Raw genomic sequence first — 15799 nt, forward strand, 5'->3', positions numbered from 1 at the left:
CGCTGCTCAGGGTTGCATTGCTGTGGAGGCTAGCGGCTGCGGCTGCTGCTGCATCTGAGGTTGCAGAGAAAGGCCCTGCGATGGACCAGAAACAATCCCGCGGTCCACTCAGGGCTCGCAATCAACGTGTTGTACATGGCTGTTCTATGAGAACAAGTGGAAGAAAGCTTGGGCTCACATGACTCTTCTCTTATGCACACAGAGTAATTACTGTGGTGTGTCATTGTTTTCAAACTGGCCCAGTAGGCTTCTGTGCTTGCTCCACAAATGAGGATTGCAAGCCCAGATTGAATCTGGCGCCACCGTGGCAAATCTTCTTATACACTGTCCTGCCCTTTTGTAGATTTTCCTGTTGCCGTTATAAACGTTTGATAGTACAGTGCATATGGCTTATCCTGAAATAATGAAAATGCTGTTTAAGAGACCAGCTGTCAAGACAGCAGGGCTACTCGTTCGTGCTGTTTTTATGGCTACCTCATGTGTTCGCATGCAGCTAGACAACTGTGTTGATTTTTTGTCGTTTAACCCAAAATAACTAATTTCACTTTTATTGAATGCTCCTCAAACATATTTAACGTTGCCACATGTTGCAGTATGTACAGTTGTTCCTGTTTATCACGTTGGAAGCTGTACCCCAAAATGCAAGCTTAATTCTCAGGAACACAGTGGGTTGCGTTCTGAGTTGCTCTTCATTCTCAAGAGGGCTCCTTCCACTCACAGAAAGCATTCTAATTCAGCAGAGGTGCTGGCTGCAGGAAGCGGGTGGCGAGAGAGATAACTTTTGCTGATTCATCATGCAGTTCTGGATGGTCCTCTGACCTTGCAGGGAAGACTTGAAAGGGCTGCAGAAGGAATTTGTTGAAAATTGCCTCTTCAGTGGTGCCACCCTCTGGGTGGCATTCTAGATCCATGCAACCAACGCAGGTGTTTGTGTTCACTACGATAAAATTGTCTTTGTCCCGCTGCAATAAAATATACATTCCTCAGTACTTTTGTGTGTTCTGTATATTGACCCCTGACTTACTCTGTGACCCTGACAAGCAAGTTCCAGATTAGACTGACAAGGCAAAGGTAGTTGGAGAGGACACTGGGTACATCAAATGAGTTAACAGCTGTAGAAGCTACTTGGGTGTAGGGTTCTCCCACACACATCATTCCTCCCCCAACCGTAATTCCAAAATATTCCACGTATGGCAACCAGTAGAAGCACCCACCAATGTGTGTATGCAAGGAGATGGGGGAGATGGAAAATGTGAACCTATGACTCCTGGACCACTTTCTGCAGTAGTAGACCGTGGTTTGGTATGTGTTCTGAATCTTCCTGTTATGACTGTATCTGCCTCTGATCTTCTCTGGAGGAGCTTAGTTTTAATCTCTTATAAAAGGCATTTTAATCTGCTGAAGATTTCTTCGGAAAGCCTTAGAAATAAGTACAACCCCTGCCATTTTAGTGATGGGGAATCTCATAAAGATAATTTAATCTTTAGATCGCACAATCTTAAAAGCACTTGTTCCTAAGCAGTGTTGGCACACTTGCCTGGGTGGTTAGCAAATAAGGGGGTTGTAGCCAAGGACTAGATCGCTAGAGCTCTTGTAAAGCTGTTCTTGTGAGAATCCAGCTTTTCACATTTTTAGCTGTTGGGGAATGTGACCCATGTATAATTTTAGATTGCATTAGTGGTATTACTTTACCTTGATGCGGTTTCGTTTTATAATATGACAGGGCTCGGTGAACCACTTAGGGTTTATAAAACGTGAACCACCTACTTTATTTCACAGATGCTGGTGTCTGTAATGATTTTTCTTTCTGTTTTGCAGCTTAAACCATGTAGAGATGACTGTCATTCTGCATTTTATCTATGGAGGAATTTTGGATTTCCCAAACAAAGCAGATGCTGGGTATGTGTCAAGTTTTGTTATTTTTAATTGCATACCATGCCTGTTCTGCTTCCACCATTCCACATTAAAATAGAAAGTATGTCACAAAATCTCTAAACTAAAATGGCAAGAGTGCCAGGAATAATTATTATTGCACTATAATTATGTTTGAAGTACTGCAAAAAGGGATGTGTGTCTTATTTTACTCGGCAGCTGAGCTGATGGGGTAGTAGTGATGAAGGATACTCTGTGGGAAGGAGGGGAAATATTTGGTACTTGGGTTACTGTTTATTGCTGCACTATGAAGGGTCTGGAAAACCTGCCATTTTTATTCATCTCACTCACGAAACCCAAAATCCCATCCATGACCTTTGCCCTCTTTAAGTCCTCCTCTTCCTGGACGCTGTGTAACCCTTTTACCAAGCCTAATGACTAGTCACCACATTCAAAGTGCCATTGCTTCATTATATGAAGACGTGAAGGAATGCAGCAAACTTGGTAAAGCTAAACAGATGTGGGTCAGGTTCGTTCCTGAGTGGGAGACCATCTAGGGAAGTGGATAACATTTAGGCATCCAACCCCTGCTTAAAAACCTCCAAGGAGGAAGAGTCTTATCACCTTCCAAGGGAGTCTCTTCCGCTATCAAACAGCTCTTAACCATCACAACGTTCTTCCTGATGTTTAGTCAGAATCCCCTTCTTTGTAACTTGAATCCATTGGTTTGAGTCCAACCCCCTGGAGCAGGAGAAAACAAGCTTGCTGAATCTCAGGGCCACAATTACCTCAAGGATTGCCTCTGCCCATATAAACCAACTGGGAGTCTGTGATACTCATCTGAGGCCTTCTCCATGAGAGGTCCATGAGAGGGTGGCAACACAAAAGCAGGTCTTTTCTGCAGTGGCTCCCCACCTGTGGAATGTTCTCCCCAGAGACGTTTGCCTGGCACCTTCATTATACATCTTTAGGCACCAGGCAAAAACATTCCTATTCAACCATGCCTTTGGTTGATATTCTGCTGCCTTTAACATGTGCTTATGGGAGCGGGGGTTATTGTTTTCTTTTTGTTCTATTTATTTGAGCTTTTATCTTCTATTTTCATCTTGTGAACTGCACTGAGATCTTTGGATGAAATGTGGTATATAAATGTAATAAATAACAATAATAATAATCTTCCATGCAACAGCCCTTTAGATATTTGAAGATGGCTATCCCATATCTTCAGTCCTTGAACTTTGGTAATGCCTTTTGCTTGGCTGTGAAAGGATAGAGAGGCCCCATGTATATGTTGGAAACTAGCCACCCGTGCAAAAGTAAATGTGCATTCATTGTTCTATCTACTTTTGCCTCTGGCCTCTTCTGTCACTGGCGTGTGTCCCCAGAAGGTTGCTAAAAAGGGACTGAAAAAATGTTTACCACTGCAATGTATAGCATGAATTACCAATCTGAGGTTTATATAACAGGGTTGCAAGGCTTACCCCTTATTTTTTTACTGGTATACTAGATCCCTATGGAAATGTTGCTGTACTTGGCTCTCAAAAAAATATGAGTGGTAATGCAGTCATTTAGATTCACTTGTCTGAATGCGATGCAGATTACTATGGAATGATTCCATTATAAGCAGGATTATCTTCTGTATAATTTTTATTATTACTTTTACTCCAGTTCCATACTGAACATTGCAGACATGTATGGGCTAGAGGGCCTAAGAGACGTAGCTATATATGTTCTGAAAAGAGACTACTGCAACTTTTTTCACAAGGTGTGTTCCAATGTTTATTTTTTTCTATTTTGACGATAGCAATAAAAGCCAAACGGCTCCAAATTCTTGATCAAATCTTCAGTCTAGGTGTTGCAGGCCAGAGTGTTGAGTTGGAAAGCCCTCACTGTGTCGGCTTGGTAACCTTTTGTAATTGATATGCTAGAATTATAAATAGGAATAAAATGCAAATTTTAAAATGGATTTAAAAGTTGCTTTAAGCAATTCTGGGAAAGTGGAATAAAATGTTCCTTAAATACGTGAAGTAGGTGTAAGATCTAAAAATTTTGTTGTTCACGGAAACCATTTTTTCATCTATAAATCAGGTTGCAAATTGTATTATGGCAAATGTGCGGGATATTTTTGTAGATTGGTGGTCTCCATCTTGTTTCTTGGAAGTCTCTTAAGGTGTCCTCAGCGAGAAGAACAGTTGCAGTGGGCAAGCTTGCTTTGAAAGGCAAGACCCTTTGCCCACTGCTACTGAGCTTGAGTGCACTCTTAGTTCATACTCTCGGTGTGATGCAGCAGGCCTGGCTCTGGTGCCCCACATGGGTTGAATTCAAAATCCTCCACAATGCATGGAGTTTCTGAGACAGACCTAGGTTATATTGGGGGGGGGGGGGATTTATCATTAGAAAACTTCCCCAGAAGTAGGAAGTTTGAAAACATATCATTTTAAGAGAAGCAGTAAACATGCCCAGCTGCAGAATGAATAACGAACTGTTGATTATTATTTTTTGAAGTCTGGATCAGAGTGATCCAGTTTGTACACACAAATACAAGTGATCTGTTTACTTGAAAGCATTCCCTATTGCAATTAGCAACTTTCATATCTCTCAAAGGTTCTAAAAGTACAGTAAATATGCTCATATCTTTACAATTTTAGCCTGTGCCTGGGAAGCACCAGCCTGTTATCGAATGTCTAGCTATTGCCCATTCGACAGGAGCGGAAAGCCTTTATGATGCTTGCATGAAGTAAGTGAGTTAAACTGTTTTGATTCTTTCTTTCTTTGCTTCATCACTTTAAGTTTTGAGAAAACTGTTGAAAAACAGCAGGCGCATATCATTTCTTAAACTCTCTGACTTGTAATGGGAAAATACTTTGCAGCTGCTCACATATGTGACGGGACATCTGATGGATTGATTTGTCTAAGCACGATATTTCCTTTGAACAGGTGGATGGTACAGCATTTTGTAAGATGTTGGTCAGAGAAGAGCTTTGCTAGCTTATCCCCTGAGCTTCAGAATAATTGTCTTAGCATGTTGATAAACTCTTTGGTAAGTCTGTTTGCTTGCTTTCAAATAAAAAAAGCATTGACACTAATACAGCTCACTACCTGCCTTGATTTCACTTCATGTACCAAAGTGACAGTTTTGTTTCATTGTGTCTTAAGATTTCCGGCCTTGGATAATATATAACCTCTAGTGGAAAGTGTGGCTATTAGAAGACTTTTGATACACCATTTCTAATTAGCATAATTTAAGTGGTGCTAACGTCAGCATAATTTAGGTAGCAAGTTTGCTATTGGTTTGTGTATTTAAATGTTCTAAGCAATCTTATGATGTTAAAAACATAACACATCATTCAAATAAGAAGTTTGATTGATCATTAGGCTGTAACATTTTTATATGTTGAAATAGTGTAGAAACTACATATTCCGTGTAGTATGTATTGTTTTATGTATTGTTTTAAGAGTCCACAGAATGCTGCGCATCTTTTGACGGAAGCCAACCGGCTGATCGGGAGTCTTCCCCGAGTGAAGTGGACTGAAACAGCTCTTCTCTTGGCATCTAGACTGCAAGAAGAGTGTGTAGCATTTATGGTGGCACATTTCCCCGACGTAATACAAAGCGAGAGCTTTTTTGCCCTGCTACAGGTAAAAATCTATCTGATTGATGCCAATGTTATAGCAAACGATACCATAGGCTGGGATTAGTTGTCACTAGAAACTGGGCTTTCGAAGCAGTGAACGATCTCTCCACCCGCCGAGATAAAGTGGCTGCAGCTGCTTGGTTATTTTTTAGGATGGGTTGCAATGCTACAGTCTTATATGCACTTTACCTGGTAGTACATCCCACTGAACTTAGTGGGGTTTGCTTCTGAGTAGAGATAGGGTTGTGATGTTAGGCACCCTTCTATTTTAGCGGGCTTGTGAACTTTCAGTTAGTGCAGGGATCACCAATCTAGTGCCTGAGGACGCACATGTGCCCCAGGAACCCCTTCCCCATTGCAGTTAGTCTTGAAAGGGGCATTCTGATATAGCCAGCAGAACAGGTTGTGGGGTGTTATGGGTTGTGCGGGGTGGGCTTGGACAACAGCTTATCTGATTTGTGGATGTGCCTCCTCTGGCCCCAGAGAAATTGGTAACCCCTGGGTTATGGAATAAGTTGATGAAATTTAAGTTGGTGACTGTTCTCGTCTTGAATTGTTGGTTTTGTTTTGTTTTCTGCACAGTCGTACCTTGGTTGTTGAACACCTTGGTGCTCGGACGTTTTGGCTCCCAAACGCCACAAACCAGGAAGTGAGTGTTCCGGTTTGTGAACGTTCTTGGGAACCCGAATGTTCAACAGGGCTTCAACGGCTTCCGATCGGCTGCAGAAGCCGCGCTTTGGTTTCTGAACATTTTGGAAGTCGAATGGACTTCCGGAACAGATTCCATTCGACTTCCAAGATACGACTGTATTTAATACTTTATTATTATTTTGTTATTTATTAAATTTGTATACTGCCCTATAACTGTAGGGCGGCTGACAACACAAAGTTACAATGTAGGAAGTGCAAAAGACATAATAAAAATAAATAAAACATAACAAAGCAATCAAAACAATACACTCTCCAACAAAAGCCTCTAAACTTTCCAGCCCACAAACACAAAAATCCAAAGTAACATACAAAATTTAACAACAATTTAAAGCAGCACCCACCCAAGTTAGAACCCCATCGCTGTTAAAACAATAATTTTATCACTTGTAAGCCATTGTGCTAAGCAAATATGGCTCTACTTTAAATCAGATAACGGTGTTTGGGAGCTGCCTGGTTGGTGTTGACTTAGAACTTGTTCTCGTATTCAGTGTGTTATACGTATTTCCTTATGTTTTTCCTGTAATGAACCAACAATCTTGGTTAAAAAGTCAACCTGTCTCTGGGCTTGGTGTTCACCTTGCACCTAAACCTCCTTTACAAGCTACGAAGCATTTTGAGTTAATTGGCAGTGGCAAAAAAAATGAAAGAAGCACAAATACCTGAGCTTGCATTTACACAAAATGAGATTGAAACAACCAGTTTCCCTGACATTCTCTTTGTTTACCCAAGTTTTCCTGGGCTCTGGCTCTTAATTGTTTTTTATTTTCTACACTGCTCAGTTATATTTGTGAGCATTTTGTTTTTCTCTTTTTTAAAAAATCTTACTGTCTTTTCTGTTCATGTCTCTATGCGAACTGCTTAGATTTTTATTGTATTAAAATGTTATCAATAAATAGATGTGGACATACCAACACTAGCCCCTGTATCTTCAGGACTTTTGTCCATGCTAGTTCTTCATGCAGACATCATTTTTACACACCTGGATATAAATGGCATTGTTACCTGCTTGAGATTCTCGAGGGCATTTTGCTGGCCACTGTTTGAGATAGTATTAGATTTCCGCCCCCCCTTCCATCATGGAGATGGGGAAGTGTGACAAAATATAGCCTAAATGACCAATCTAAGATCTGCCACCAAAATGCTTTCTCTCACTCTCTCTCTCTCTCTCTCAATTTCAACTGACTGCTTCTATAATGTCTTCTAGTCTCAGGCCATGAGCAGTGAACCTGACCTCCTTGATCAAGTGTTTGAAGCAGTTGAGAAGGGTGTTGGCACTGAAAACAGTTGCAGTCTTCTTACAGCCATGGACACTTTGCTAAATTCTGCAAAAGTGAAAGACACGGTAGGTCTTACAAAAATTTCAAAGGGAAAAATATTCTGCTGTTGAAATCTGGCTAATGAATTAACTTCCTAAAATATTTACACTTTGTGGAGGTGCTCATCCTTGGCTCAAGTGACTTGCTATAAGTAGAACCTGCAACAACCCTTTTCTGTTCTGGCACAACAGTATGTAAGCATGTCCTTGTAAGTCTTGGATGAAATCAGTGGTTCTGCGATCTTAAGGAAGCTCGCTTGCGAGTCATTCTTCCTGTGCTGTTCCTCTGCAAAATGGGTCTAGTTCATTCAAAGGTGCTGCCGTGAAAAATGTGCTGCATTATGAGGCTGCAGGTACAGAGTGGGTTGGTGCTTTCCACCTCTGTAGCTGCCAGTCTGCTCAAACGCTGTTTCGGGGGTTCCTTAACTTTCAATATAGGCTTCCTCTTTTATTTAGAGAAACATGAATGGTTGTATTAGATATTTGGAGGCAGGGGAGCCTGAAAAGTTCACATATACATGGGGGACATTCTATGTATCTTTCTGAATCGCAGCCCATGTCTTTGAGTTGGAGCAAGCAGCAAGGTAATGGCTGTGTTATTTGAATGGACAATTAAGTTATCATAATACCCAAATTTAGAAGATGAGGTCTTGTGGTGGTGGTGGTTTGGTTTGGGGTTGTTTTCCAACTTGGAGTCTGAAGTATCACTCTTACGTTGGGGTGGGGAATCACTCTTTAGCATTTCTCTTGAAGAGGTATGTACAGTAGCTGCTTGAGTAGCATCCTTAATCTTACTAGCTTCATGTTGTGTTCCTTGGCAAATGGATTAGTATAGTTTCTTTCCCCCTTGTTTTCAGGAAAATGAATGACTTGTAAAAGCTTGGGAAATCCCAAAATTCAGAATTGCTTATGTCTTACTGATCCTGGGGTACATCAGTGCATGTTCACTTAAACCAGCCTTTCTCAACCTTTGGATCCCCAGATGTTGTTGAACTACAACTCCCATCACCCCTAGCTAGCAAGGCCAGAGCTCAGGGATGGTGGGAGTTGTAGTCCAACAACATCTGGGGACCCACAGGTTGAGAACCACTGACTTAAACTTTATATCCCCTCACATTTTAATGTTTAGCACTACAAATATATTAGTTGCAACCAAATCATCCTTTAGATTCGGTGCCTATTCAGCTCAGGGTTCAGAGTTGAACTTTTTTTGTTGAACGATCTCTAGTTGAACAGGGCTGGGGAAAATATCTATGTAAGATACTAGAGAGCTGGATTTGAAACTCACAGCCGGGCCAAATTGAAAGTAGCCGTTTAGATGGACAATTGACCTGACTTGGCAAGAAGTAGCTTCCTCTTATTAAAATATGTTCCTTATCCCTGAGAGCCTACAGGGATCAGCAGCAGAAAATAAAGTATCCAGTTACTTGGTTATTAATTTATTTGTCGCTGGTTCACACAAACCTTGACTTAGCATGAATCTGTGGGCTCCCAGAGAAGAGAAAGCAGTTTCTTTGCTCCTCCCCAGTCATATTTGTTGCCATTGGCTTAGTGTGCTGTCCAAACCTGGATTTGTGGACCTAACCACAAAAAACCTGTCAGTTTGGAGAGAGTTTTAACCACAAGCCCAGGTTCAGACAACACACTAAACCAAACCTTGGCTTTGTAGTAGCAAAAAACTCCCCCAGTGAGGAGTAAAGCAAATGCAAGCTTTTCTCCAGGAGCCTGTGTGTTCATGCTAAACTGCTTCTCCCAATACGATCTGAACTGGACCCTGCAATTGTCATAGGAGGCCCTTCTTTGTGTGCCTCCTCCACGAGACGTTTGGAGGGTGGCAGCATGAGAACAGGCCTTCTCTGCAGTGGCTCCCTCAGTTTGTGGGCTGCTCTCCCCACTGAGGTTTGCCTCACATCATCATCATCATCATCATCATCATCATCATATCTTTAGGCGCCAGGCAAATACATTCCTCTATAACCAGGCCTTTGGTCTTTTAACTATCTGTGGCCTTTTAGATGTGGGCAGGGTGTTTTGAATGTATTTTTCCCTCTTAGTTTTAATGTATCTATGTGGAGCTGGGATTGTCTGTCTGTGTGGTTGCTTGCAAGTAGCTTCTGGTTGTCCTGGGCAAGATAAAGCGACTGGAAAATTTAATAAATTAAATAATAGAGCTAAAAACAAGGTGTGGCTTGCTGGGATATATAAACCAGTTCACTGTATACTTAGGACTGGATGAATGCATTCGACATTTAAAGAGACCATCTTATGCTAGTGAAGGCAAAGGTTATTCGTATATTTCTTTGGAATATATATATTTTAAAGATTTTACAAGTATTTGATGAGACTACCGTGTTTTTGTGTAAAACACAGTTGTAATTCTAAAAATGAATTTTAGCAATGTCCTGGATGTTGCCCGTTGAGCTGCCAGGGTTTAAAATCTGACATGATGAGCTCTTGTAAACAGAAACCACATAGATTATTCTGTATGATTGCAATCCTCGTCTATTGTTGACTTACTCAGCAAGGGTGATGAAAATTTAATCAGATGCATTATTGGCCCCCAGAGGATTTGACCTTGTAGTGACATAGCCGAGAGTAAAAAAGCTATGAAGGGATTCATTTGTGGTGAAAAAAAAAAGGAAAAAAGGGAGGGGGCTATATTTTTTAATGAGCTACAGCTTTTGTGGGAGTGGCTTGGTTTCAAGCTGTGCAAAATTATGGTGCAGGACAATTGGCCTTTGCAAAACCGCGTATGCATCTCTTCGGCAATCATAAAATCTAAGTGATGACATCATTGATCTTGCTTAAAGAGTAAGTAGATTCTGCAAAGGAATAATGACTGGTTGCTATGACAATGTGGCTCTTTCCAGCTGCTGATTTTCTTACTTGGAACGCAGGGGTTTACGGGCAGGATCCAGGCTCTGCGTGATAAGCTGTGGATCTTCCTGGTTCAGTCGTTTTATGCTGTTCGTCACACACAGAGCTGGAAGCTGCTGAAGGCAGACGATCAACAGAACATACAAGCAGGTAGGCGAGCTGCCGAGAGCTTAGCACGTTGCGTAACAGCTGTGCCCTTATTAAAGAAATGAGAGGAGCTGGCAATTAATGATAGCTGGGAGAATATGTTGATGAGCCTTCTGCTCTCAAATAGCGCATAATAATTTAACAAAAACGCTCCAAATATCCTGCTCTGCCAGCTTCAAGCATGGAAGCCAAGTGATTGTATGTCCCTATTGTGAACGACGCCGCTTGCATGTTATTACTGCAGATGCATGGAACTGCAGATATGTGGAATCAAATAAATAGGTAGGCTGTCTTTTGTTTGTACTTAGGATATTGAAAGATGGGATTTATTTTAAGCACGTGGGCATGGTAGAAAGAATTCTATACCAAGCTGATGGCTGGTTTAGTACATGTAGCAGATGGAGGGTTTTAGTTTGCATTCCATACCATGGAAAGCTTTAATTTTGCCTAATAACAGATCCTGCTTACGGTCAACCTCACAATTGATATGGTGCTGTTGTTGCTGCAGAAGAATCTTCACGGAAGCTTCATAGCGGCCGCTGAAATGTAAGCAGCAGAATTTGAGCCTTTAAACAAAAGGAGTCTTGCTGTGGCTCCTTTGCCTCCCCTTTGTTTTCAAATGTATGGAACAAAATCTTGCAGATGAGGTACCTGAAAATGGCTTCAGGGCAATGCTTCTGTATTTGTGCTGTGGTCATGTAGTTTCTTTAATCAGGAAAGCAAGCTACATATTCAGGATTACAGCATTTTGCAAAGCAGTTGGGTAGCAATAAACGAATGTTTGAAAAACAACAATACCTCCTTGCTTGTATTAAGAACAATCTGGATAAGCTAAATTGTGGGGTGTTATTTAAAGGCTGTAACTTCTGCTCCCCCCCCCCTCGTTTCCTGATTATCAGTGGCTCAAAGTCGTGTTGGGAATAGAATTGGTTTTGGAGAGTCAGACTCCATCATTCTAAAAAGTGCTTTATAGTGTAAAAGTACTAGGTTCTATAGATGTGAGACAGTAACCAACCCTGTGTTTGTGAAGTTAGTGTTGTGCCTTCAGCCACTAATGTGGTTTTGTGCTTTCAAATAATCTGCAGCATTCATTCTTGCATTTTAATTATAATATCCTAAAAACAGAAATATGTCATTATTTGCAATTGTATGTATTTGTATAAGCAGAAACTGGACATATTTTCCTTTGGCAGCTATTGGAATGTTCACATGAACTTTCAGAGAAGCATATAATTTCATTTAGGGATTGCAGGAGACTGCAGGGTTTTGTTTTGTGTTTTTAATGGCAGTAATAATAGGCTAAGAAATAGAGATAAGCTCTTCAGTTTATGGGTTTCCAATGGAACAACTCGTATTTGTACTGATGTGTTACGATATGTGTACACACACACACACACACACACACATATATATATATATATATATATATGATAGAGGCATCCCTAAAAATAAACCTCATGATGCCATTTTCAGCCTCATGGCTTTCCTTCTAGAACAGAGGTTCACCGAGGAACTAAATGAACAAGGGTGTTTTTTGGGTGGTAAAATTTACTCTTACATGCATATTTTATGAAAGCAATAATATGTATCTAGTGCAGTCATTTTTAGAGTGGATGGAGTGAAATGCTTTACAGAATCCAGGCACATAAATCTTGCTCCCTGGCAAAGGCTACTCTGAACCAAGTGCACTTCCTCTCATGTTTGCATCGGTCTAGTGTAGGTTACGTAAGCACTGCAGAAATCTCACATCTGGGAGCTTCAGCGAAGCATGCTCTATTTGGAAACTTCATATATGATGAGCTATGTCGCCAGGCCAAAAAGGCTTGTGTGATCACCTCAGAATAACCAAAACATAGCTTTGCTTACAGAGGAAATACAGATTCACAGTAATTGACCAAAACTACAGAAGTGAGATAACAAGGAGGCACTTGTGTGTTAAAGGAGTGTCATGGCCTACAGTAAAGTTGCCTACAGCTGCAAATAAACCAACTCGTTCGTCAGAATAATTTGTGGCTCCATTCTTTTCAAAAATGGAACAAATATACAATTTAAGGGATCCTTTCTAGAACCTGCATATTTTCCTTCACTCTGCACTTCAGGTCAAAAACTGCTATCATTTCTTAATTACTTGTGGTCTAAAATGTGACTCCTTTCTCAAATGCTGTCCTGTTTTACGTAAAGGTTATTTTCCCTGAAGCTTCATTCCTTTTCTCCAGTATTTCTTTCTAAAGAAAGATATTCTTTTCTTATACAGCTGCTTTTGATAAAGGCGATGATAGAAGACCTACCAAAAAGCCCGTATTCACTAGTTCTCAGGTAAAACTACTACAACAAAAAATACCACAAGCTAGTAGTGTGTTAGCCAACTTCATTTCCTTGTAATTTTGACTGAGCTAATATACACCTATGATCATCCTGACACTATATTTTTTTATTTCTTTGGGTGGGGAGAGGGCAGGGTAAGTGAACTTTCCCATTGAAGGAAGAAGTTGTTTTAGGAATAGTCAATACTCTCAACCCCAAAAGAAGCAGTTTGCATTCTATTTCTCCTTGTATGCATCTCTGAAATGCTCTTAAAAAAATAAAAGCATATTTTTTCCAGGTTGCAACACAAATAGTGTCCTACCTAGTGAATGGAGCTATTCAGTTTATTCATCCCATCAAATAAATACCCAGTGGACCTCCATATTTGGAGAGATTTTTGTGAGAGATTCCAACCCTAAATAAGGGGGTGGTGATGCATACAGTCGTACCTTGGTTTTCGAACAGCTTAGTTCATGAACAACTTGGAACTCGAACGTCGCAAACCCGGAAGTAAGCGTTCTGGTTTGCGAACTTTGCCTCGGAAGTTGAACGTCCGGTGAGGCTTCTGCAGCTTCCGATTGGCTGCAAGGCGCTCCTGCAGCCAATTGGAAGCCGCACCTTGGTTTCTGAATGTTTCGGAAGTACTGGACTTCATTTACAGGTACATTTAGAATCTGCAAAACTAGAATCCTAGAAAAATGCCCGTGCCAGGAGTGGGGGAAGGATGGACTTCCATTTCAAGGACTCTTTGAAGATGCATTGCATCTCTGTGTTCTGTACATGGAACATCAGGCCTTCCAGTGTCTTCAGGGGAAGACTTACTTTAGTCTTCAATGGTGTTCCTAGAGTTTTACTTTTGCTTGCCTGAAGGAATGTATCCAGTTATTTTTATATATGGAAAAGCAAAAGATAAACTGTATGCTCCAGCAGAATTATGATGTGAAGTGCTTTCTAGTCTCTGGTGACCCCATCCACTGAGAATGAAGCCTGTTCAAATATGTTCACCTCTGGCCCAAGTGCTGAGAAGTGACTTTTATATAAATTACGGCACAATTTTATGCATATCTCAGAAGTCCGTCCCACCATATCCGATGGAGCTTTCTCCTTAGGAAGCAAGCATGCCAGCTTGCCCCTGCAGTTGAGGGGGCCGGCGCAGTGACGTCAGCATGCCATGTGACATCGCGCAATGTGTTGACATGTTGCAGGCATGCCGTGTGGTGTGCCGCACGAGTTGTGCGACTAAGGTGAGCGTGTTGTGCGGCGTTTGTGTGCAGCCACTGGGATTTTGAGGGGCCCTGGCCCCCTCCTTGAAAATTTGGGGGGCCCTTACGCAACCTTAGATGTTTAAACTAGCTGTTGTTTCTAAACCTCCGAAATGGAGATAAGAACGTTTTCTTCAAGTGTGGTTAGTTAAGACTCATGCTGAACTAAATAGCTAAGTTTTCAGAGTAAGTAACTGTGACTCTCCTACTGTTTTCCTTTCTTTTCTGAATTATCATATTTTTCTCCTCCCAGTTAAACAGATGCACTACTGACAGTTCTGGTCTAAAGCATCCTGCTTTGAAAGCATACAGAAAGCAAAACAGTTGGGGTGGTTCCTGCACTAATCAGGATAAAATGAAATCTGATGGATTAGGAGCATCTGGGCACACATCGGCTACCAACAGGAACGGCACTAATAAGGCTTTGAAACATGACGATTTAAAGGGGAAAGACAACAAAAAAGCCGTTTGCAAGATGATGAAAGAGTCCAAAATGGGGGAGAAAACGCCTTCGCCCAAGGCTAGAGCTGTTATAAAGCCCAAAACTGAAAATAATGGAAATGCTAAGGCCGAAAGCTTGCTTACCAAACAGGATTCCGAACGGTCTTTATCCGCTAGCGGACACAAAAATGTGGGAAGTGGCAAAGCCTCAAAAAATCAAGAAGGTAAAACTGCAGGTGCTAGACCCAAAGTACTCCCTGGAAGCTCAAGTGTACAGATTAAAGCAAAACCTTTGAAGAAGACCAGTGGAAAGGAATCTCCCTCTCTTATGGGCACAGAAACTCTAAGCAAGTCCACTAACTCCAGCACAGATCTACGGATGTCCATTGAACAGCTCGATGAACTGAAAGAGGAAAAATTAACAGATGAAGGCAAAAAGCACTCAGGTAATAGAGATTCCCTTTGGACCTGCCTCACAGATAGTTCACTGCAAAACAGGGGAAAAAAATGTTAAAAAATCACTTCTAAGTGGATTGTGATTTTTTTTATTTGATTTTTATAATTTAATGTTTTGATTGTAGAAAGGAAATTTAGATTGGTAAAATATGGACAGATACATAGCTAATCCTTTGAAAAATCTTCACAGAATTTTGAACAGCTGTTTGAAGATGAGGGTAAAATATATTTATTCCTTTGAGTATTTTTTTACTTTACATCTAATACATTTCATTTAGCTGCCATTACCTGGGGATGTCAGCTAAATTTGCAATCATAAGCTTAGGTTATTTGAATAGGAAGCATTTGGAGCAACTGTGGATAATCAAGGTTCATCTTTTGGGGAGGAAGTGGTTGAAGCTAAAAGAGTGTACAGTGGTGCCCCGCAAGACGAATGCCTCGCAAGACGAAAAACCCGCTAGACGAAAGGGTTTTCCGTTTTTCGATGCGCTTCGCAAGACGAATTTCCCTATGGGCTTGCTTCGCAAAACGAAAAAGTCTTGCGAGTCTTGCGATTTTTTTTCCCGCTTCCCCCCCCTTTTTCTAAGCCGCTAAGCCGCTAATAGCCTTTAAGCCGCTAAGCCTTTAATAGCCGCTAAACAGCTAATAGCGCTAATCCGCTAAGCCACTAATAGGGTTGCTTCGCAAGACGAAAAACCGCTAGACTAAGGGACTCGCGGAACGGATTAATTTCGTCTTGCGAGGCACCACTGTATTTAAACCATGAGATTTGAACTTTC

The 15799-nt window shown here is 41.1% G+C and overlaps 1 protein-coding gene across 6 annotated transcripts in view; it reads left to right on the plus strand.

Moving 5' to 3' along the window:
* BTBD8 (BTB domain containing 8) overlaps positions 1-15799 on the plus strand; it is a 43708-nt gene that overhangs the window by 21327 nt on the left and 6582 nt on the right. For 4 of the 6 annotated variants that reach the window (XM_081008487.1, XM_081008489.1, XM_081008491.1 and 1 more), the window contains 9 exons: positions 1819-1899; positions 3541-3637; positions 4521-4609; positions 4810-4912; positions 5329-5511; positions 7423-7560; positions 10404-10560; positions 12812-12873; positions 14377-15010. In XM_081008487.1, the coding sequence (XP_080864613.1) occupies positions 1819-1899; positions 3541-3637; positions 4521-4609; positions 4810-4912; positions 5329-5511; positions 7423-7560; positions 10404-10560; positions 12812-12873; positions 14377-15010 (1544 nt within the window). The remainder of the gene's footprint in view (positions 1-1818; positions 1900-3540; positions 3638-4520; positions 4610-4809; positions 4913-5328; positions 5512-7422; positions 7561-10403; positions 10561-12811; positions 12874-14376; positions 15011-15799) is intronic. The other 2 variants (XM_081008488.1, XM_081008492.1) reach the window with 2 other exon arrangements.

Source organism: Podarcis pityusensis, assembly GCF_964106645.2.
Source record: "Podarcis pityusensis genome assembly, chromosome: 6".
Taxonomy (NCBI): domain Eukaryota; kingdom Metazoa; phylum Chordata; class Lepidosauria; order Squamata; family Lacertidae; genus Podarcis; species Podarcis pityusensis.